The sequence below is a fragment of the Alosa pseudoharengus genome, unplaced genomic scaffold, assembly GCF_046254945.1.
Source record: "Alosa pseudoharengus isolate Yale_2024_CS ecotype anadromous, Long Island Sound unplaced genomic scaffold, YU_APseudo_1.1 YU_APseudo_1.1_scf_12, whole genome shotgun sequence".
NCBI classification, from domain to species: Eukaryota; Metazoa; Chordata; class Actinopteri; order Clupeiformes; family Clupeidae; genus Alosa; species Alosa pseudoharengus.
This window is the reverse complement of record NW_027468587.1, coordinates 21521231-21544512: the sequence shown is the minus strand read 5'-3', so window position 1 is coordinate 21544512 and position 23282 is coordinate 21521231. Positions and strand designations below refer to the sequence as shown.

General features: G+C 41.8%; 1 protein-coding gene across 1 annotated transcript; it reads left to right on the top strand.

The window, feature by feature from the left end:
- The first annotated feature begins 1774 nt into the window (after positions 1 to 1774).
- gnl2 (G protein nucleolar 2) lies at positions 1775 to 23202 on the top strand. The gene is made up of 16 exons (XM_076280464.1): positions 1775 to 1938; positions 2284 to 2368; positions 2626 to 2720; positions 7757 to 7896; positions 15223 to 15407; positions 15794 to 15860; positions 16218 to 16376; positions 17252 to 17365; positions 18292 to 18420; positions 19388 to 19492; positions 19666 to 19824; positions 20419 to 20526; positions 20792 to 21267; positions 21613 to 21695; positions 22471 to 22553; positions 22719 to 23202. The coding sequence occupies exons 1-16, from the start codon at positions 1875 to 1877 to the stop codon at positions 22851 to 22853; spliced, it is 2187 nt and encodes a 728-aa protein (XP_076136579.1). The 5' UTR covers positions 1775 to 1874; the 3' UTR covers positions 22854 to 23202.
- Positions 23203 to 23282: the final 80 nt, after the last annotated feature.

Here is a 23282-nt window from a genome sequence, read left to right as displayed (position 1 = left end):
TATGTTGAGATTCACTGAAGAACAATGAACACAAAAGAATGTCTCAAACGTTTCAGTACAATATTATAATTTTGTATCTCAACAAAAAAACAAATTAAAGTTTAATTTAATTATTTAATTGTTAATTATTTGATAAAAAAAAGTATTAACACATAAATTGTTCTATGAAAGAGTGGTAGCAGTTTCTGAGACCTAAGGAATTATCTATTTATGTCTATCTATTTACTTTTATATTGCCAGCCCCAACCCTGTCCCCATGAGCAGAAGACATTCCTCGTTCTGGAATCTTCTGTTGCTGCCGCAGACTGAAGTTGAGCACAGACAGACTCTCTCAGTAACTGGGTGATTGTGCCTTCACACCTTGCAGTCTGAATTTTACAGTGATGCTAGTGGCTATAGGCTATCCCACATGTTAGCTAGTGCATCTGTCGGGTTTAATTTAAGATTACTGCTTTCAGTACTATTTTATCCAACTTAAAAAATAATGTGATGACAAATTGGATAAAATAGTACAGTTAAAGTAGTTAAAGGAGAGTTAATACATTCTCTATGAGAGTATTTTTCCAACCTTTGCCTCATTTGTAGGTCATTTTAGGGCAGAATCACCACTAACCAGTGTGCAAGGGAGGTGGGTTTTATTCAGGGCAGGATCGCCACTAACCAGTGTGGAAGGGATGTGAAGTGACGATTGCTGTTCCAGTGCCCTAGTCATTTTAATGCATGGTAGTTGTGTTATTTTCTGTCAATAACTCAACACATCTATTTCACTAGGCTTATCCATTCTGTTTGTGGGGAACCTTGAAAAAAGGGCAATGAAAAGAGAAGATATTTTAATGAAAGAGTAAATAGAACCATGGGCCATAACTCATGGCCCAACTGACAGAGAAACAGTTTAGATTGTGCATGAATCAAGGTATATGGCTAAAATCAATCAAAGATAATATTGATTTCAAAGCTGAGCAGCTCTTGGTACCACTGGCTTGAAACCTGCCTTTTTGACACAGATGGAATAACGCAATGCCCCTGAGCATATCTGTGCATGGCACAGAACTATGTTTTATTCCTGCACAGTGAGAGTCTATCAAATCTTATCATATCAGCTCACCCAACATTCTAACTCTATGAGATCATCTAGCCTTATGCAGTCTGGATATAACGAGCAGTTCTAGCAATAAGCACAGCTAATGACCTCAGAGACCAGACTAATGTTGGCTCTCATCCATCACTAGACCTATAGATCTGGGCTGAAACACCCAGAAAAAGACCGTTTCAAATAACTTAGGTAACATCAATGCTAGTACGCCCTCTTCTGGAACTAGCGGTGTAGATCACTTACAAATCTCTCCCCATACATTTATTCACACACAAGTAACGGGTTAATTGTGTATCGATGAGAGTGTCTTTTTTTTCTGGCTCAATAGAACACTAGCTCATTGGCATTACTGGGCTGTGGTCCGCGATTTTTTTATAAAATGATTCTTTTTAAACGATGACACTTTTGTACTTAAATTAGCGTATAGGCAAGGCCCAGAAAAGAAAACGTTATATCTGTGAAAATAAGGGTGCTGAATAAATAATTAAATAAATAAAAGTCTAACCTGATATTGAATGAAATGTAAAGTAATCCAGCGATTTATGCTTACAATCAATTAACCTTTCCAACTTCATATTATTTTCTCAACTTATTGTAGTGTGTAGGCTCCATAGGTAGGCTCTGGTCGTCCTTTGGTCAGGGACAACTAGTTTGTAAAGTGACGTATTTCCGGGTGCGCTGGGTGCTACACGTGGATCAGTAGGAATTGGGACCCCCGGAGTAAACGATTGTTTTCTACCTAAAATTCTCTTATTTTAATTGTCCTAAATACCTCGCCAACATGGTGAAACCACAGTTTAAAGGGAAATGTTCTATAAATCCCTCATCGTCTAGTAGCAATCCAGGTAAGATTACTGAATTTAGCCAACTAGCATGTCGCATGTAAATAGTCAGCTAATGCTAGTTTCTACATGATGTTAACAAGCTAACTGACACCAACCTTTCCTAAATATTTCCTGGTCAACAGACGTAAAACATATGTGTATGACCCTTACAAATACTTGGATCTTACAAACGTAACGTTACAGTTGACAGACACCCCGATTACTTCACAGAATATGGAAAACGTTTGGTTGGCTTTGGCTTTGGCCAGTCGATGTCTGACGTGACCTGCCCTGTCCGAAGTGTACTTTTGCAATTGTTCAATCTTGTAAATAATGTTAGTTGTATCATCTTCTCTTCCTCCCAAGACCGTGCCAAGGGGTCCGGAGGAAACAATATGAGGGACCGTGCCACTATTAAACGCCTGAACATGTACAGGCAAAAACAGCGATGGTAAGTAGTATGTCAGTCAGTTGTGTTTTGTCTGCATTCATTTGTCAACAAAATGTCAACAAAGAAGAAGTGGAAGCAGTATTTTTCACTGTTGATGAAATACTGCTGCACACAGTAGCTTGCTTGGATGAAAACAGAATACACAAAACAGTGAATGTGCCACAGGCCCTTAGTTAATTCTTCTTAGAAAGGTGAAACAGACCAGATATCAGTTATGTTGTTTGGTACAACTCCTGTCCTTTGCACTGTCCCTACAGTAACAGCAGAGGGAAGGTGATCAGGCCCTTACAGTACCAGTCCACTGTGGATCCAGGCACAGTTGCTCGAGTGGAGCCCAACATCAAATGGTTTGGTGAGTACGGAAGTCTGCTTTCTCCTCAGAAGGAAACGGTATCCATGCCAGCACACAGGCTTCCCCCTTTGTCTAACCCATGTGCAGTGACGGACTGGGATTAAAAAACGGCCCTGGCATTTTCACCAACCAGCGGCCCACACGGGGACGCGCACGCAACACTAGATATAACTTCACATGCACGGAAATAACACGCACGTTTGTAGCCCCATTAGTAATGAACTCTAATATACATAAAGACTGAACCAAGAACATGGATATATCAATGCACAACTCCAAAAATATGAAATATGAAAATGAAAAAAGAATGGCCTAGAATAGATCATCAGAGCAGCCGCTCCACAAACGTGTCTTAATTAACGTCATGCAGTTAACAAGGTGCGAAGGAGCTTGCTCTTCTCCGCAACACTGTATCGGGTCATCAGCATCCAAGTTCATTACGACCTCTTTCTCTGTCGCCATCAGCATAAAGGCCTCCAAATTATCCTGTGACAATCGTGTCCTTAGGCGATTCTTGATGAATTTAAGAGTGGAAAAACTGTTCGCATGCCACTTGAGTATTTATTCTAACTCCAAGATTAGGCTACAAAACTAAGCCCATTTATTGCAATTTACCCATTTAGTGTTTTTAAGTGCCAGTGCCATCAATTAAATAATGTTCAAAATGCTCTCTGTAAAATTGCAGCCTCTTGTGCATGACTTAGCTGGGCGAACAAAGCTGTCCATACTATGTTGTGAAGTGCTGGGCGGGAGAAGAGGGAAAGCAATTTAATGTATTAATATGTAGCCTACAACAAGTTTCATGCTGTAATCTAGACCTGACATCAACATAAATATCTGTTTTATGTAGATTTCTACACCTGCAGCATTTACCATTAGGCTACTAACAAATAATTTTACCATTAGGCTACTAAAACATAGCCTACCATTAGGCTACTAACAAATAATTTTACCATTAGGCTACTAAAAATCATTTCTGGGGTGAGCCTATTTGCTATGGTAACCTAGCAACCTGTGTGTGTGTGCACGCGTGCGGTGCGTGAGGAAAGATGAGGGTGCATGCATGTGTGTGAGGGGTTCTTTTTTAGGCATACTGTCTTGCAATTGAATGTGAATAAGTTTACTTACTTAAAAACATCAAAGCTAAACAAGCCATCACAACATCGCTACAAATACAGTATGTGATTAAAATCAGCCAACATCAATGTAGGCTATAGGCTACGTAGATAGATGATAGATAGGCTAGATAGATTGATAAATAGCCTACCCTACTTTATTGACGCTTGGTGAAACAGCATGGAGTGGATATTTAGGTTCAGATGCTTGTTCTTTTCCTTTTTGAGTATGTAATGATCCCAAAACTTTACTTGAAAACTTACTAGACATTCTCTGCCATTTATGGATATCTTGACTCCGCCATCGCGCCAGCTAAATTCAGAATGTATCACAATTCACGCGCTAGTGGTGTGCTTCCTGAACAACGGTCCGTGTGGAACAATCAGATCCCTGCGCGTATAGTGCGCGTCATAGGAATTTAACGAGGCTTCGAGGCAGGGTTTTTGCCTCGAGTAATTTTTGTAATCGAGTTATTCGAGTAACTCGATGAATCGTTTCAGCCCTAGATGTTTTCAACCAGTGGTCCGAGGACATTGCTGGTGGTCCCTGACCATGGATTCAGTAGTTGCAATGTGGAAATCAGTATTTTTCCCACAAACAATAATGGACGCTCTCAACAGCTCTCAACACCAGTTGCCCGTTAAAGCAACACCAAAGAGTTTTTTCCAAATTAATGTTTCCAAAATTGTTTCCGTGGTTCATCAACTCGTAACAGGGTGAACGGCACTTCTGCATTCGCTTCGCGGCCCTCTATCGGCTGTAACCGCACTATGTAAGTTTGCCACATCGGGTAGCGGGTTTGTAGTTCGATGGAATGAGACATAAGAAACTACAAATTTGACTTGCATGATGTCGCAATACATCGTACTTTCATAAAATCATGCAACATATTCTACCTTGTCTATGGACATCGTTATTTGCAAAGCCGTTGCTGGATAAACAAATAGCGTGCGTACGACAGAGGGAAAGTTCTTTGGTGTTGCTTTAAAATGTGAACAGTAGCGAAGCATTTCATGAAGGCCCTTTTGGACATGTCAGTTATTTGTACCACTGGTTAGATGTAAAACTGCATTTCGTTTTAGACTATTGGTATTTAATTTGTGCATTGACAATAAAGTTGAATATCATATGAACTAAAGATGACTAGAATCTTGCATATGTAGAAGAAGAAACGTTCACAAAAACCCATGGCATGACCTCTCTTCTTGATAGCTGTTGAAAACTGCATGGAAATGACCTTTCATCAGTCCAGTTGCAAAGGATGAACTGTGATAAACTGCCCTACTTGTGATTGTTATAAAACCTTCAAAACCTCTAAACAATGCTACAAATTTTTTGGCTAGTGCTACAATTAATCTATTCAATCTATTCACCTTCGCAGCACCAGTAGGCTACTTGCTGTGCGACCCACACACACAGGCATGCCAAACAAGCATACACAAAAGTTTCAAGAGTTGTTGGATGGAGTAGAAGATGGATACAAACTGTGTGTGGATACAAAATTAGTGTGATTTATGTTCGCGGAACGGATGTACAGGACTGAGCGGCGCTATGCGGTACATCTAGTTGTATTTCAATTTCAAACAATGCACTTTTTAAACATTTGATTGAATAAGGCTACAAAAGAATGTAGACTGATGTAAATATTGAGCGTCACCATGACTGTAGTATAGAGACTCATATCTGGTATAAATACTGATCAGTTTCCCACTGCATAGGAGGAAGAGGGAGTTAGAGATAAATGGCTGATTTGAAGCTAACTGCAGAGTAAAATATAAATATATCGTCACTTTAGGGGGAGCTCTACAGTTGCCAAAAATACCTGAAACTGCATTATACCTTTAAGAGCAAGGAGCACAAAATCAAACAGCGTGTTGGTAATTTGATCTCTGCAGAAGGAATCTGCTTGCACATGACACTGGTTAGGCAAGACCAGGATTCCACTAATAAAGCTTTCTTTACTAAAACGTGTGTGTGTGACAAGCAGAGTATTCCCCTTATTCCTTAAACCGGAAATCTGTCTGGTTTTCATCCGTCAATTCTGTTTACATTATAACTTGCGCCCGACCTGTCATGTCTCCATTCCCCACTTTGCCCAACACTTTGAGAACCACTGACTTACCCCAATAATATTCGAATGACTGAATAAAAATCCTTAGGACAATCCAAGCAGACTAGTCGTTGCCTGGGACTCATTGCTAAGGACTCATTCCATGACGGCGGCCTGCAAAATAGCTTTACTTTACACTAGGGGTGTTACGGTACCTGTATTCGTATTGAACCGAAACGATACGGGTGTCACGGTTCGGTGCATGGATTTACACGGAGAATATACGGTATAAAAATAAATAAAAGTTGCGCGCAAGTTAATTAAAGCAATGCGGAACTACTGTTCGATACGCGAGTTCATTAGGGACCCCTAATCTGTAGTCCCGCTTTAGCTCTATGAAGCTCTCATTGGCGCATAGGTAGCCGAGGTCCGTCTACGTAGGTTATAGTTTTTTGTCAGGTCGACGGTCGAGTGATTCAGTCAGCAGCAGCACTAAGGATGGGTATGGCGAGTGGTGGTGACGCACAAGAGAGGTCTCTTTAAGATACATTGGAAATACATTGAACATGCTAATGCATACGACTCCATCACCCAGATGTAGGTCTACCAATCACTCAAACGAGACAAAAAACGTCTCCCTGCATTTCTTACCAGCCTTTAGATACACATACAAATAGGGCCAAAACCTAACGCTTAAAATGATTTTGTAATGATGGAAAGCGGTGTTAACAGTGTGGTGATCACCTTTATGTTAGGGTAACTTGTATTGTACTTTCACATGAAGAGCTGACTGTAAGTGTCAAGTGTCAACGCTAACCAGGCTAATAAACAAACTATGCGAACAGTAAAGTCATATGACTTTTAGTTAGGCTACAGTAGTTTGTTTATGAAACGAAAGGAGCAATTTCGTTTTTTTTCTTTAAAAGAAAGCAAAATAGTGTGACATTTTCACAGTTAGTAGATTATTACTTTATGCACACTGAAAAATATTGAGGCAAACAGTAGACCTTTCCATATACAACCAAACACGGATTTTGAAAGTCTTGCCTAAGTGGATTTTTAAAAATCATTATTCTATGTAATTTACATGAAGAGCGTAACATTGCCACTCAAGCTTGTTGTGATTCAGTTCAGACAATCTTATTGATCCCAAGAAGGGCACTTCTGTGTAACAAGTCTACACACACGCCTCAAACTTGCAAATACTTCAAACTCATTTTCAGTGGCCTCTTCCCCACATCATTTTTTCAGTTTTGTTTGTTATTTTGGTCCTTTGATCCTTCTCTGGCATGGTCTCAAATCCCAGCTCATCAGCATCTTTGCCAGTATACTGTATATAGTAAATATGGTGTGTTTCAAGTTCATTCAGATTAGACATGTCTCTTATTTGGATGGGTGAAGATGCCTGGGTTATGGGACAAAGTTGCTTCTAGATGCCGTTAGTCTCTTGACAATTAAACATCTCATCGTAACTTGATACATTTATATCTGACACTAGAGGGTTAGGTGAAACTCCAGTTATTCCCACCGTCCTAACAAACATTATGGCTTTTTCTGTAGGTGTTTCCACTTATCCAGTGACAGTAGGTACTGGGGTGTACAAAACAGCATGCAAATGTTTATGTAATGATGAACTTTGTGTCAAATTGTTCCAGTAATCATTGCCAGAGTATTGGATTTCACATTCAACATATAATAATAGTTACCATTTTTCAGCTGAGCACAAGGGTACACTGATAAGACTTGCACATGTGTAAATAATTTGCACATGTCAATTCTCAACTTTAAATTACTCCTCTGTGGTGGTCCTCTTCAATACTAGCTGGTTAAACAGTATCTCTCTCTCTCTCTCTCTCTCCCTTCCCTTCAGCCAACACCCGAGTAATCAAGCAGTCCTCCCTGCAGAAGTTCCAGGATGAGATGGGTGCAGTGGTGAAAGACCCTTACAGGGTGGTGATGAGACAGAGCAAACTGCCCATGTCCCTTCTGCACGACCGCGTCAAAGCCCACGTCAGTACACACACACACACACACACACTCACACTCACACTCACAACACACTGCTACTTTACTCAGTACATCATTATGTGTGCAATAGGGTGCAGATGATTGTTTTCAGGTTCACAAATTAAGAAAACGGGTCAGGGTTGAGGACAGAAATTCTATTGGCCTTCTTTGCTGATGTGAAGGGCTCGGCAGTTTTTTTGGGGGGGGGGGAGATGAACTGGCCGCAAAGACCGCTTTTGTCTTTTTGGATTAGACAGCGCAACAATGATCAGAAAGCCATTGTGTCTGCCATGTACACAACAGCAAAACACCAAAAACCTCAGAGCGGCTGAGATCTTGCACTCGCCAAACGTGTTGTTGATCCCTGTTCAAAGTCCCCCATACCCCCACCCCATGTTAAACAGTTCCATACAAAAATGAGACCTCTGGAAGATGATCGGTTGTTTTCTCTCGACTGATTTAACAGTCCCCCCCCTTAATGAATCATTAATGAATCAACTCATTAATGGTTTGATTGGTTATTACTTCCCCCAAGGAGGTTGTTTTCGGTTTGGTTTGTCTGTCAGTCTGTTTGTTTTGCTAAAACTTTAGACCCCATTTTCATGAGACTTGGTGGAAATGTGTTGAATGGACCAAGGAAGAGCCCATTGCATTTTTGAGTGGATCCAGTTGATGGGCGATTTCATGGTTTAGTTTCACTTTCGCTACAGTTGAGAGGGGCATTTGTGCTTGGGCTACTAGGTCCGCACTCTCATAGTGTGTTTTCTTCAGTCGTGCCTGATTGATGTGAAAACTACACTTTGAATGCCGAGCTGTTTTTGGAAGCTTTGGCCCAGAGTGCCAGGTATCTAGATCATTGTTGATTTTTGTAGAGCCACAGCATAGTCTGTTATAACTATGGAAACATACTATGGCTTGTTTGAAAGGTGAGACTTTAAGCTCTCTGTAGGTACAAACCGTTTACTTCTACATGCCTCTGTTCCTGAGAAATTCCAAGCTAAACAATGGCTAGTTTTCATCAAAATCTGTTTTTTTTCTTCTTCTAGAAATGGAGATATAGCGTCTTTTATGAAATATGCGCTGTTTGACCTGTGTCTATGTGTCTGTGTAAAATTGCCCTTTGACTCTGTACCCACTGGAAGCAGCTTGTGTCAGACTTTCATTCTTTCCTCTTGAGTTATTAGATTTTGCGTACTCTTCAAAATAAACATTAGTTGCTTGTTTATGCAACAAAAATGTTTGAGTCATCTGCTTTTGAAATAGTAGGAATAATCTCTCACTACAATTCCCATTTCCACATCCATCTCCACACCCTTATGTCTTGTTTGAGATACTCACAGTGACGTTATTGCTTAGATAACACAATAATTCCAATGATTCAGGTTCTTATCTGTGTATTGTTTAGAAATCTTTTTTTTTCTCAAAAAAAGAATACATTAGTATTCTTTACTAATCATAGAATGGCCCACCATCATGGATCAGATATCCCCTGATCTCAGACATTCTCCTATTATGAAAAAGTTTATATTACATTATTGCATTACATTACATTTAGCAGACACTTCTTGACCAAAGTGACTTACATATGTCAGCTATATTACAAGGGATCACATTGTCCCCGGAGCAACTTGGGGTTAAGTGCCTTGCTCAAGGGCACAACGGTGGAAGCCGGGAATTGAACCGACAACTTTCAAGCTACTGCACGCTAGCCCAGCTCCTTAACCCCTACACTACCACCGCCCCCATTATATAAAGGTACTGGTAGCCTCACTCTCATACATTTCTCTATCAGATACCTGAAATGTAATAAGAATTATTTTACTTACAAAAGTACACTAATATGAATCAAGAAATATATCAAATGATTGCACATCTGGATAGGCTTGACTGAGCTTAAATCGGTGTATAGTACATCTTTTGATGACTTGGACAGAGGAGTAAAGGTAATGTAATTATTACACAGGCTAAGTAAAATAGCGATGTTTCAAAGCTAAAGCTGTCAGAATCTTGGGATACGCCTGCTTGACAACGGGCGAGATAGAACTAACGACTGGCCTTTGGCCTTAGCAACCATCCATTTAGAACTAGTAACGGCAGTTCGCGTCAGGGCCGTTTTACAACCTCGACTGTGCATTAATTTCTGTGAACAGACCACCGTGTCGTCCATTATCCCTTACTAATGTGCCCATGAAGTACGTAACATTGCCACTCAATTGTGATTCAGTTCAGACAATCTTATTGATCCCAATTAGGGTTGCAAAGGGGCGGAACATTGACTGACAATCAGTTTGTTTAGTTAGAATCCCAGAAAATGGTAAAACAAATAAAAATTAGTGCTGTCAAACGATTATTTTTTATCACGATTAATCGCTGAATTCCTATAGTTAATCATGATTAATCACATATTTTATCATATGATTAAAATTCTATTATTTTGCATTTCTGAACTTTCCAGGAGTCCATATTAACAATAAAGCAATTATTGTGTATCTTGATTGGGATTCAAATGAAAGCAAAGCAAGTTACTTTATTAACTGAACTTTAAGACGTAGGTCTATTTGATTATTTCAAATCAAATTTCAAAAGATGTGCAGCAGACCTGAGGCAACACAATATATTCTTCAGAAATATATAGCTGATATAAACTGAAATAAATGCTACCGCAGAAGTGCATGCACAAAATGTAGGCCTACACACATTATAAAGGGCATAACAAACAGAAAATATTATATTCATACTATATTCATTATCTTTGAGTTCAGTTGAAAATAAGGAACTTTTCAACATGAGTGCATTGCCATTTTATAGGCCTACAGTCTATGTCACTTGCCACACACATCAATGCCAAAGTTTTTAACAGGCAAACACTGGATGAACAATTGATTTTATGGAGCAGAGTCGACCAAATATAACTGAATCGTGATTTACACAGCTGCAAAGTGCGATGCTGGTGTGCGGAGTTGTATTGAAAAGAATGGAATCTAATGTAAATGAATGTTGAAAGCAGAGTGCATCGCAAATAGTAGCAGCCAAAGAGGAATGTTGATAACAGAACAAGTGACGGTGAAAAAATCTTTAGCGGCACACAACTAATGCGTCAGCCTAGGCTACTACTCTTTGGCCGGCTCGTAACCCCAACCAAGTGTGTGCAGCATACCTTTACGTAGCCTACTAACGGCACATCATCATAAAGATGCATTTAATCTGCATCACACCCCATTTTAGCGGAAAACATGTTAACATTATATCATTGATTCCAATGGGATAGACAGCTAGTAATCACACATTGACGTTACATCTAGTTATTAATTCACAGGACATTCAATCATTTTACTAACACGGCAGTTATGAAAAACTATGTTTATGTAACTTACTCATGTCGAAACTATGTACTTTACTAACCTAATTTGTTTGCAATACCCCATGTTTTGTACACATTTTGCATGTAGCTACACTAACCATATCGATAATATCCCATGCAAAACGGTTAGCTTGCTAGCTAGCTAACTGTGGAACTTCAGTATAACATAGCCAATTATCTCACCTAGTTGTAGGAAATAGGCTACGTTCCTATTACAAGTGATAGAATGAATGTGTGACTTATGTTTAGTTGATGTTATGACATGTAAAGTTAAGCTTGCTGAACTTAATTATAGTCAGCCACGGGCAGTTTGACTGTGCCTATCGATACATTCGTGACACTCCTGTTAGTAAACTGGAAAGAGCAAAACATAGGAACATGGTCACATTAATCCCATAAACACACAGATAACTCTTACACCAACCTTATTTTGTGCCTTTTATTCACGTTTGTTTCCAGATTTAGTAAGTATACTGTAAGCCCTTTTCGCTCCCCACTTTGATGCAGTATAGGTTTCCATTATATCAGTCATCTTTCCCCTAAAAGGGGGCGTGTACGTGCAGCACATACAACATTCCATTCCATTAGTCAGTGGGTATTGTTTAGTTTCCGGTCTAGCTAGATCCAGTGTGGTGTTGTAGTTGTTCTAACGTTACTAGTTGTTGCAACAGCATGTGAAAAAACTACAATGTTTGTTACACCAAAAAGAACGTTAATCTTGCAATAAAAAAATTGACACCGTTAAAATAGGTTTACATTAATGCCGTTAATAACGCGTTTAACTGACAGCACTAATAAAAATATAAAGATACAACATACCACCCCAACCAAACCTTATAGATTATGTAAATTATATATAAATTGTCAATCTTAATCAGACAGATGAATCGTTCCATTACAGTTTATGCAAAATGACGTACACCCATTTGAATGAAGACAAAAGTGACGACAAGCTCATAACTGGGCAACTCTGTTTGCAAACTTCCCCCAGTTTCACACCAGTTATTCCCACGCATCATAGGTTTCCTTTATGTCTGGTAGCCTATGCTGATTGCTGTGTGCATGAGATTGACGTATGTGCAGGGTAGAAATTTGACTGAAATTGCATTAAATCAGGTTGTTTTAACTAATATTATGCTGCAAGATGGGGTTTTGTCCACTACATTTAAGTTCCCCTTTATAGACTAACTTGCCATAATAAAAATTCCCAGTTTATTCCCATTAATTCCCGTTAATTTCCGTATATTCCCGTTAATTCCCATGGAAAGTTTCCAACTTTGAAAATTCCCGAAATTTTGCAACCCTAATCCCAATTAGGGCACTTCTGCTTAACAAGTCCACACACACGTCTCAAACTTGCAAACTCATTATGAATGGCCTCTCCTCCACATCCTTTTTTTTCCCGGTTTTGTTTCATATTTTGGTCCTTTGATCCCTCTCTGGCATGGTCTCAAGTCCCAGCTCATCCTGCCGATCTTTGCCAGAGTTCCATCTCTTCCAGTCACCGCTGAAGATTCTCTCTGCTGCTGGCTTGGTGTGTATCAATGAGCATCTGCTCTGTTGCCAGGGGCTAGAATCAAGACAAATGGAGTATTGCGCTGAGTGAGGAGAGCTTCAGATTAGCAGCGGTCAACCCAAGATTGTGCTAATGGTCCTAATTAGCCTCTTATTACGCCAGACATCAGCAGGGAGAGACTGGCGAGGACACACATGCCTGGGTGGATGTCAAAAGGGTGTCCACTGGTTTTAAGAATATAAACTCCAGAATCCCAGAGCAGATGGTCACAGTTTCTGCCTCAAGACTTGAAATTGATGCACTTTGACAAGATCTGGTAAATGTTAGGCTATTTTGCTTCTTTCGTTTGTTGCAACATGAATCTTAACTGAAATCAAACCGGGATTGCCAAATAACATTGCATTGACTTTTTGGGGTCTGACTGTCTTCTCCAGGTTTCTCACAAACACGCACGCATGCATCCATAAGGAGTTGTCATCGAGAGAAATTTTTGTTTGCTTAATTGAAATATACATGTTCAGAGTGTTCACAACTGTCTGTACCTCCAACAAAATGTACACCAAGTTGGGGGATGCGTAGTATAGTTTCTTGACTTGCTTGTAGCTTTGATTGTGCCGAACAGCTGCTCAAGAGCTTCAAGTTGGCCTCAAGTTGGAACTGCATTCCACATTAAACGGAACATCAACACACCATCCAATGCCCATCTGAGGTCCCACGTCTTATCCGGATCCCACAGCCAGCCCTTCAAGTGGCTCCTAATGATTTTTTGACAGATTTAATTATTTATGTATTTATTCACTACTGCAAATAGCAGTCTCTCATAGGGCTGGGCGATAATACGATAGCGATATGTATCGCAATAGACATTTAATCGATATCAATAAAAAATGTGTTCGATAGAACATTCGATAATTAAAAGCAACATACACCTCCCGCCTTACGTCGTCCATAAATAAATAGGCTAAATATATCTTGCATTGTAGCTAGTATGTGCAACTCTACCAGAGTAGATGATAGAAGTAGGCCTACCTCAACACAGACTCTCAATGAGTCCTTGCCCTGTGCGCTCTCTCTCTCTCTCTCTCTCTCTCTCTCTCTCTCTCTCTCTCTCTCTCTCTCTCTCTCTCTCTCTCTCTCTCTCTCTCTCTCTCTCTCTCTCTCTCTCTCTCTCTCTCTCTCTCTCTCTCTCTCTCTCTCTCTCTCTCTCTCTCTCTCTCTCTCTCTCTCTCTCTCTCTCTCTCTCTAGGTGCATCCCTCCTCAGCATGCGCATGTAATCCAAACATTCACAATCGTGCAAGACGACTGAATTGCTATTAAATCCGGTTAGCATCATTAGCACGCTGCACGAATTTGTTCAAAACTGTTGCATTCAAATTGACTGCTAAATTCTAATAAACTCAATCCCGATGCAAATGAAAAAGTATTTTCCAAGACTCAAACGGGCCTGTCCCAAGGAGAAAAAGTATTAATTTGAAACTTAAACACACATGGGGAAACTGAACAGTCTAACCAGTAGACTTACTATGATAAACTAGCAAATTACTTTGTTTACAATATTTCCAGGCTTCAACCAGTGCACTCATTCAGACTTATGTGCACAATTATTTATTTGAGTGTTTTTCATGATTGTGTTGCTATTTCTTTTCCCTGTTTGCTTTGATTGATAACTGAGGTGATTCAAATCAGAGGAAGGTTAAGTTTAAAATAAAAGTGTTTAAATTTAACTTTTTTCTCCTTCTGGTCCTTATCTAAAAAAAATCAATAATTATTGATATCGACTGATATGAAATACTTATATCGTGATACAGTTTTCAGCCATATCGCCCAGCCCTAGTCTCTCACCACAAAGGAGACTGTGGTAAGAAAGTGTCAATTTTGAACATCGCTTGTCTGTAATGCAAAGCACGCGAGTGCAAATCCAGTCGGTGTGGATCCAGAGCTTTTTTGTCTGCTCTGCCACTGCATTGCAGATTGAGCTTTACTGAACTGAGGTGCATTCAAATTTGCAAACATTAGGCGAAGTTTGCAAACAGTTTTCTGCAAACAGTTTGCTGTTTGCCTTGAGTTCTTGGCGGAAGTAAAACACTTACAAACAGTTTGAGAAGGTAGTTCTCTGCAAACATGGAGTGGAGCTGGACAAGTGTTACTGTTACAATGGAATGTTTACACCAAATTGTTCAAATTCAGAGAAGACATTCACCATGAATGTTCGCCACTGTTTTTTGAACGCACCTCTGGTCTGGCTCCACCACGCTGGTTTGCTGTCCAATTTAGCTTGGTTCTTCAGTGCTGGTCTGGCTCTGGAGAACCAAGCCAGAGATGTGACAGAAGCAGATTAGCTGAGCATGTTACAATCTGCAGCTATAATTTCAACCAACCAGAAGGGTTACAGCAATTAAGTCATCCACCCACTGTCATCCCTCTCACCTTCTCTGTATCTTTACTCAACAGAACTCCAAGGTTCATATCCTGGACACAGAGACGTTTGAAACCACATTCGGACCCAAGGCTCAGCGTAAAAGGCCTAGCTTAGTGGTGGGGGATGTGCAAGACCTTTTGGAACAGGCCCAGGCTTCTGCAGAAAGCTACAGTGCCGACAAGGACCGGGATCTGGTCACAGAGGACAGTGGCATCAGGTAAACATTCAGCAGGGATTCAGCAGTGCAGCTTATTTCAGATATAAGCACACACTCAGAAGAGTCAAGGTGAATTTTCTAACCGCGGAGGAACAAAAGCTGATGGGTATACATTCCGTAATTCCCAGGGAAAGTCTTTTGCAGATGTGATGCCGTAACTTATTTTTTTATGGTTTTCTTGCCATTACTGGTATTCATGGAATAGTGCAGATTATAGTCAGCTCTCAGAGACTGTGCTTTGAAAGATTCAGCGAAAGATTCATTGTTACCATGGATTCTGTTCCTCAAAACAAAGAGGAGAGAAATTAGATGGGTTTCTCTTCTGCCTATCTCTTGTCACTGTCTTTTATCTCTGGTCATTAATCAGTACTTGCTGGTGCTTCCAGGAACGAAGCTCGTGAGGAGATCTTCAAGAAGGGCCAGTCCAAAAGGATTTGGGGTGAACTTTATAAGGTAACCAAACTCTGCTTGCTTTAAAGGGGGTTATGTGGAGTTTTTTTAGTTTAAAATGTGAAGGAGAAACAAGTGACAGACAAAATTAACAGAAATTGAAGAAACAACCATTTTGACGTAATGCCAAAGCCGTCTATGCTCTGTGTTGCCCAGCAATCCTCTAGACTTAGCATTCAGCAAAAGTTAGCAAGAGTGGCGTGTCGCTGCGTTCAAGACAACTTGAACCCTACAGAACTCCGCACCTATAAGACAATTTCTCTCATCCTGTTGTGAAAGACAAAGCGAACAGGTTTGTCAAATTATCAAATAATACCTTCTCAGGATGACCTCTAAACCTCCATCGGTTCCCCCCCTCAGGTGATCGATTCCTCGGATGTCATCATTCAGGTTCTGGACGCTCGCGACCCCATAGGCACACGCTCTAAGAACATCGAGACCTATCTGAAGAAGGAGAAGCCCTGGAAGCACCTCATCTTTGTGCTCAACAAGTGCGACCTCATTCCCACCTGGGTCACGGTAAGCAGAGCCTGTGGTACATGCTTCCCCAGCGTGGTGATGGAGAATAAATGAACTTTTTCTCTTTTTCTCTGCCTGAAGGCCCTTGCCTCTTGTTTCTGTTTTGGTTTACGTGTGTATATCTCAACCGCACCACTTTTGTTTCCACATGCGCATGTGTGTATGTGCAGAAAAACAAAACAAGGGGTCACCAAACAGGAAGCTAATTGCCTGTTCCACAAGATTTGTTTATGGGCGTGAGATCACCACACCAAAGCTTGCATATTTCTTGTTTTGTCTCGTTTTGTTTGGGAGTCCCGTGCCAGGTACCTTTGTGCGCTGTGTTAATGCTTGCTTTGTGTGCATACACCATGTTTAAATGGAAATCTCTTGTCAGGTTTTTCCCCTGGTGCGGCCTTGCCAGTTCTGGTTCGTTGGTTCGTTTACCACTAGGAGTATTTATCTTTGCCGTGTGTGTGTGTGTGTGTGTGTGTGTGTGTGTGTGTGTGTGTGGTGTGTGTGTGTGTGTGTGTGTGTGTGCACGTGCGCACGCTCATAGAGATGAATAAGGTTAGTGTCATCACAGTGTGGACTTAATGGGCATAGACATAGTCATAACTACCTTGTAAATGAGTTTCCAAGCGTGTCCATGTTTTGTGTGTTTGATTTGTCTATCTTTGTCCATGAGAATAAGTTGTAGTGAAGGGATGAGTGTGTGTTTGTGAGTGAAAGCCAGAGAGAGAGAAACAAATAAAAGATGGAGAGCCAGAGAATCAGTGATGTATGTGCCAACTGTGTGATTTTGTGTCTGCTGTTCTGTGAGTAGGGCTTGGCTATTTTTTTGTAAAAGGTTGATATATGTGCTCATATTTTGTGTGTGTGTTTTTGTGTTTCAGAAACGCTGGGTGGCCTTGCTGTCCCATGACTACCCCACGCTGGCCTTCCACGCCAGCCTCACCAACTCCTTCGGCAAGGGCTCCCTCATCCAACTCCTCCGCCAGTTTGGCAAGGTACGCTCCTCTGGCCCCATCACGCTAGACACAAACTTCAGCAACACCCTTTTTTATCCTTTTTTTTTTTTATTCCCCGTTTTTCATGATTCCTCATCTGTGTTTCCCCCATCGCCGCGTGTCATGGTGTGTGTTTCCAAGAGTTGGACAAATGTGTGAAGAAGTGAGTGATCAAGGACGCACTCGTACCAACACACACACACACACACAGAGACCCACACACACACACATGCAGTTATTTTGTCATGCTTGAGTCCCGGGTGAGAGGTGAATGGACGGTGAGCCATGTAGCACAGCCCCAACGTTATCCCCCAAATGCCCCAGCATCACCTCCTCCCCAGGCATTGCCCCTGGACTACACATCTGTGATCGGTCGGTCAGCCCCTATTTATAGGGTCTGGGCCATAAACAAGCTGGACTTGGAAGCCCTAAAAAGATCGTGCATGCCTGAGCAAATAAATTCAGTTGATGGTTATACTACTGATATACCCCTTTTAGCTGAGCAAGGCCGAGAATACCACAGTTATTATGGCGTAGTTGTAAATCTTTAGTCATAATAACTTTGAAGGGTCTTCCACGAAACAAACCCCTATTTTCTGCTTTGAAAATATTGACTAAACCACCAGAACTAATGTTATGTCTCATGTCGAACTTGGAGAGCCTGCTAGAAGATAATGCGGCGTCCGAGTCATTTTAAAGTGTTGCACAATGACCGAAGTGACATACTGTTTTTTGAATCCTTTGTACCAGTGCCATTACTCTTGAACATTTGCTATTTTTTAAGAAAGGAGAAAGTAGAAGAACTGCACCCTTTTGTAACAGTCATCTTAATTTTTTATTTTAACTTCGTTTTTCCTTTCATATTTACATTCTGAATTTTGTCTACTGTCCCATTTGTTTCTCATTTCTTGTCCTTGCCATTGCAGCTCCACACAGACAAAAAGCAGATTAGCGTCGGCTTCATTGGTTACCCTAACGTTGGAAAGAGCTCCATCATCAACACCCTGCGCTCCAAAAAAGTGTGCAACGTGGCGCCTCTCGCTGGCGAGACTAAGGTAAGGCCTTCTAAAGCTGCTTTCTCACCTCGTCCTTCGTTTCACCCATAATGCAAATTCCGAACGCCTTGTACTTCTTACTCAATGGGGTGTGTTCAAGTGTTCTTCAAGTAAATGGCTTGTAATGTGTTCAGCACTCTTCCCCCACCCCCACCCTCTGCCCCCTTTTGACAGAGGTAATTTATTTGTCTGGCATTTTTCGTGAGAATCACTCTTTGTGGTTCATTATAATAGCTTTGGCTTCTCCTTCCCCAACATGCATTTAATGGAGCTTATTTTGTTCCAAACTTCAGGTTTCTTGAGGACACTCGTGCTTGTGGGGCAGCAACATGTATTTATTTATTTTTATATTTTGTCTCTGTCACAAGGCCATGTCTCATTCAATTTATTATAGTTATTTTTAACATTCAATCAATGATGTTTTCTCCATTTATGACCCATCACTATGTCGATTATGACACTGAGCCCTCATTCCCAAAATTCGGAATGGTAGTATATAATTCATTCATTTTCCCAGTCTGGAGTCATGCGTGGCCGAGCCATATTGGACAGCTTTGACACGAGTGAGAATGCGAACCTCCTGTAGCTTTCCAGCAGGCCTTGTTGGCCCTAAACACATGTATTTGTGTGTTTGTGTCAAAATTACCCTCTCCCCCTTACCCTGTCAGTCGTTTCCTCTGGTTGTACAAACAGGCAGTGAGTAATGGTTTTCCAGGAGGAGATGAGAGGAGGAGGTACGGAAGGGCACATGATGGCTCTTTTTCTAAAATCCAGATTGAAAACAGCCATCCTCCACTCTTGGGGATCTTTTAATATGTTTTTCCCTCTAACAAAATGTCTCCTTAGATGTTTTGCCCTTTATCTAAACATCTCCTGAACACTGTTGGCAGTGATGCCCGTGTTGAATGGTAGAATAGTTTGCCTGGTAGCGTGTATTCCATGTGTGTCTCCCTTCTCACCCTTCCAGGTTTGGCAGTACATTACCCTAATGAGACGCATTTTCCTCATCGACTGTCCAGGTGTTGTGTATCCCTCAGAGGACAGCGAGTCTGACATTGTTCTCAAAGGGGTGGTAAGACTTGATCCCAGCTCCCTTTCTTTCTTTCTTTCTCTCTCTCTCTCTCTCTCTCTCTCTCTCCCTCTCTCCCCCCCCCCCCCCCCGATCGGTCACTATCAAACGTGTGTATCATTCATTCACGTTCACCATTGAAGTGGATCTCTCATCCGTGAATTCTCCTCGGCCAGGTTCAAGTTGAGAAGATCCGCAACCCAGAAGACCACATTGGCGCAGTTCTGGAGAGGGCCAAGGCTGAGTACATCCAGAAGACCTACCGAATTCCGTCTTGGACATCCGCCGAGGATTTCCTGGAAAAGCTCGCATTCCGCACGGGAAAACTCCTTAAGGTCTGGCCTCCAGAAGCGCAACACAAAACATGTACTACCTACGTATGTTGAGTGTGTGTATGTGTGTGTTTGTTTATCTAACTTTACAAGTAAACAGACCTCATGAGTCACGTCCGGCCCTGCTGGGTGGAAACGGGCTGGGTTGTGCCAGCAGGAGCTGGTAGAGTGAGTCAGTCGTGCACATGAACCCTTCGTGCACTTCCTGGCCGGTTCGGCTGGGGCCTGCCTTGGCCATCTCCGCTAGCAGCAGCAGCAGGAGCAGCTGCACAACTCCCTCCTCGGCCCTCAGGAACCAGCAGGCCCGCTTAATCAGAGCCATACACCCAGATACCAACAAATGAACGTTGCGCCAGACACCCAACACTGGGGGAAAGTGCTGCTCAGGAGAGGATGACCACATTGGGTCTTCATCCGGAGCTGGGGATGACGTTTTGAGGCCAACTCATTAGATCGGATCTGGTTTATCTGAAAGGGAACAAGTTGTTTTGGTTAATGACTGAGTTTAGATCACACTCTTTGAGGCTTCCGTTGAGTTATGAAAATGTGTTTTAAATTCAGCCTCTGTGTATGTGTGTACGTCTTTGATTGCTGCAGGGTGGTGAGCCTGACCTTCCCACCGTGTCCAAGATGGTGCTGAATGACTGGCAGCGAGGGCGCATTCCCTTCTTTGTGAAGCCCCCTGGCATGGACACAGACGAGGAGGTGAGCAAACAGGGCAAAGGGCCTTGGACTTCAGCCACAATGTGAAAAATTGCAAATGTACTACTCTGTTCTGCCACCCTCTGGTAAAATGCAAGGATTCCATACTCAGTTGCATTTGTATGCTTTTAAGAAATTGATGGGTCACATTGACACCATTTTGTGTAAAGGAATTATATTTTGGAATAATATTGTGACTGTTTGTGAAGGGATATTGAGTATGTTTTGGTTGGCCTTTTCACTGGTTACATATCGGTTTCCATCCCAGGCGCATCCCATGCCCTTGGCAGGCCCTGCTGAAGAAGCCGAGCAGGCTGTGTGTGAGGGGGAGATGGAGGCCCAGGCCGCAGTGTCATCCTCTGACCAAGAGGCCCAGGAGCAGCACAAACACAGGCAAGAGCAGGTCGGCAAGATGCTGTCCAGCATCCGGCAGAACTTCGGCAAGATCAACGTGGCACCCGAGTTCACAGAGGAGGACCTTGTGCCCGTCGAGATGCCTGACCTTGCCGACCTGTCCGGCAGTGAGTGTGGGGACGATGACGAGGAGGATGGGGAGGGTAGCGAGGAAGGAGACAATGGTGAGGACAAGGAAGGAGAGAAGGAGGATGAAGAGAAACCAGCGGAGAAAGCCGGGGGCTCAAAGACCAAGGGTGCACGCGAGGTGAACAAGGAGCTGGATGAGAAGATTGCCAAGTTAAAGCATTTCCTGGACCGGGCAAAGTCCAAGCACTTCTCGGCTATCCGGTCAGTGTTCCATTTTTTTTGTCTCTCACCCCTTTGATATGCAGCACTGTTCGCCAGGAGTTCTTGAGTGAGTGAGTCGGTGAAGGGGGGCCGCTGAAGGGGTGAACTTGTGCCCCTCTCCAGATTGCTGGCCTTTGGCAGAATCTGGCTTGTCTTCCCGATTTGCCTCTGGCACATCTGCTTGATTCATGCTGCTGTCTTTTACGTCATTGTACTTGTTTGTTGTTGTGAAATTTCACATCAGGGCTTGGCCAAGGACTGGCCCGAAACACTGACCCCCCAAACCTTTGGTAGCGGGTAGCTGAAATTGTGAGTAATGTTGTTCTCCTTCTGTTCCTTTTAAAGGATCCCAAAAGGTCTTTCAGAGAAAGTGTTTGCAGACATGAAGGCAAAGCAGACAGCAGCTGATAAATCTAAACGCACAAAAGGTAACCACCTAATCTGAGAACACCTTTTTTTTTTTTTTATCTCTTCAGCATGCCGAAATTGGTGGTTTGTGCTTTGACTGCAAGCTTACTTGCTTGATACGTGAAGTTTGGGAAAATGCTTTGACCAAAGATAGACAAAAACAATAAGAAATCCATTGGCATCCATTGGCCTTGTGCAAGTTGCTTGTATTTGACCTTCCCCATAGTTGTATCCATTTCTCTTGGAAAGCATACACCATTATAGAAAAAAAGAACAGCAATCAAAAAGTGATTTATCTAAATTACAATTAAACGACATATGTCATTATTTCCCTTTATTCATGGGTTTCATCAGGTCCCTTGCCACAGGTGTATAGAATTAAGCACCTGCATGGTGCTTGATGTTATACACCTGTGGCAGGGGACCTTATGAAAATCATGAATATGAAATATGTGCATTCTTTTTATATGCAAACTATTTATTTTCTCCACCAAGGACATACTCAAGCCAATTCAGATTTTATAATGATTAATGTGGTGACAGACATGAACACTTACTAAAGAGGCATTACAGAGTTAACTTCATCCGACCTGTGTAAAGGATCCATTTTTTTTTATTTTTTTTCCCAACTTCATAAGTGGTCCTCTTGGTATAGCTTTTGTATGTAGCATGGATGCCTGCAGTGCGTCACTGAGTTGTGATATTGCTGATGTTTTGGGTCCATACATGGTAATGATGACTTGTGAATTTATCTGATTCCTAAATGTATTCTCTTCTTCACCATCTCTTACGCAGGCATGACGCAGGTGGGCAGAAAGAGGAAGGCTGAGGATGATGAAGAGCCAGAGAGGAGACGAAAGAAGCTCACGTCTAAAGAGGTACGACTTGGCGAGTTCTTCCCGCGTGCCTCATCTGTCTGGGTTGACACCACAGATGGATGATGGCCTCCAAGATGTGGTTCCTGCTGTTTCTCAAGTCGAATCGCTTGCATTTGTCTTATCTATCCGTAATTCTTTCTCTCTCCCCACCGTCTGTCTCTGCAGAAGCGAAGGATCGACCGCTCCCAGAAGACGAAAAAGGTCGGAGTGCGATATTATGATACGCACAACGTCAAGAACAAGAACAAGAACAAACAAATACCCACAGAGGGCAAAAAAGCCAAGCGATCCAAGCGATAAGCACTTGGGCTCCTCAAATCTGCATCTTTCAATGGACATTTTGTGCAAGTGTATGGCTGGAGGTGGGAATTTTATTGGTGTATTTAAGAGTCTGATGTGTCTGTCATTGGAATAGGCAAAAAAAATGCTTTTTTGATCACCTTCATTTACTCACCGTCCTTGGTGAAAGTGATGGCCTGCTAATACTTGCTGCTGTCTTAAAACCAACATTGTTCTGTATAGAACGTCAGAATGTTCTTATCTAAAATGCAGCCATTCTGCTGCATGTCAACCAATGATCTGTCAGTGGCTTGTACACTGGAGTGGCTTGTCTCTGCATCTGTTAATAAAGAAGCACAGAGGCAACTGACTTTTTTATTCAATGTTCTTTACTGCAAAAGAAAGATTTTGGCTTTGGAAGTGTATATTTTCATGAATATGCATTGAAAG

Coding starts and splice junctions, on each gene's coding strand:
- gnl2 (XM_076280464.1), top strand. CDS start 1,875: ATGGTGAAACCACAGTTTAAAGGGAAATGTTCTATAAATCCCTCATCG. Junction 15,408..15,793: donor ACAGAGGACAGTGGCATCAG/GTAAACATTCAG, acceptor TGGTGCTTCCAG/GAACGAAGCTCGTGAGGAGA. Junction 22,554..22,718: donor AGAAGCTCACGTCTAAAGAG/GTACGACTTGGC, acceptor CTGTCTCTGCAG/AAGCGAAGGATCGACCGCTC.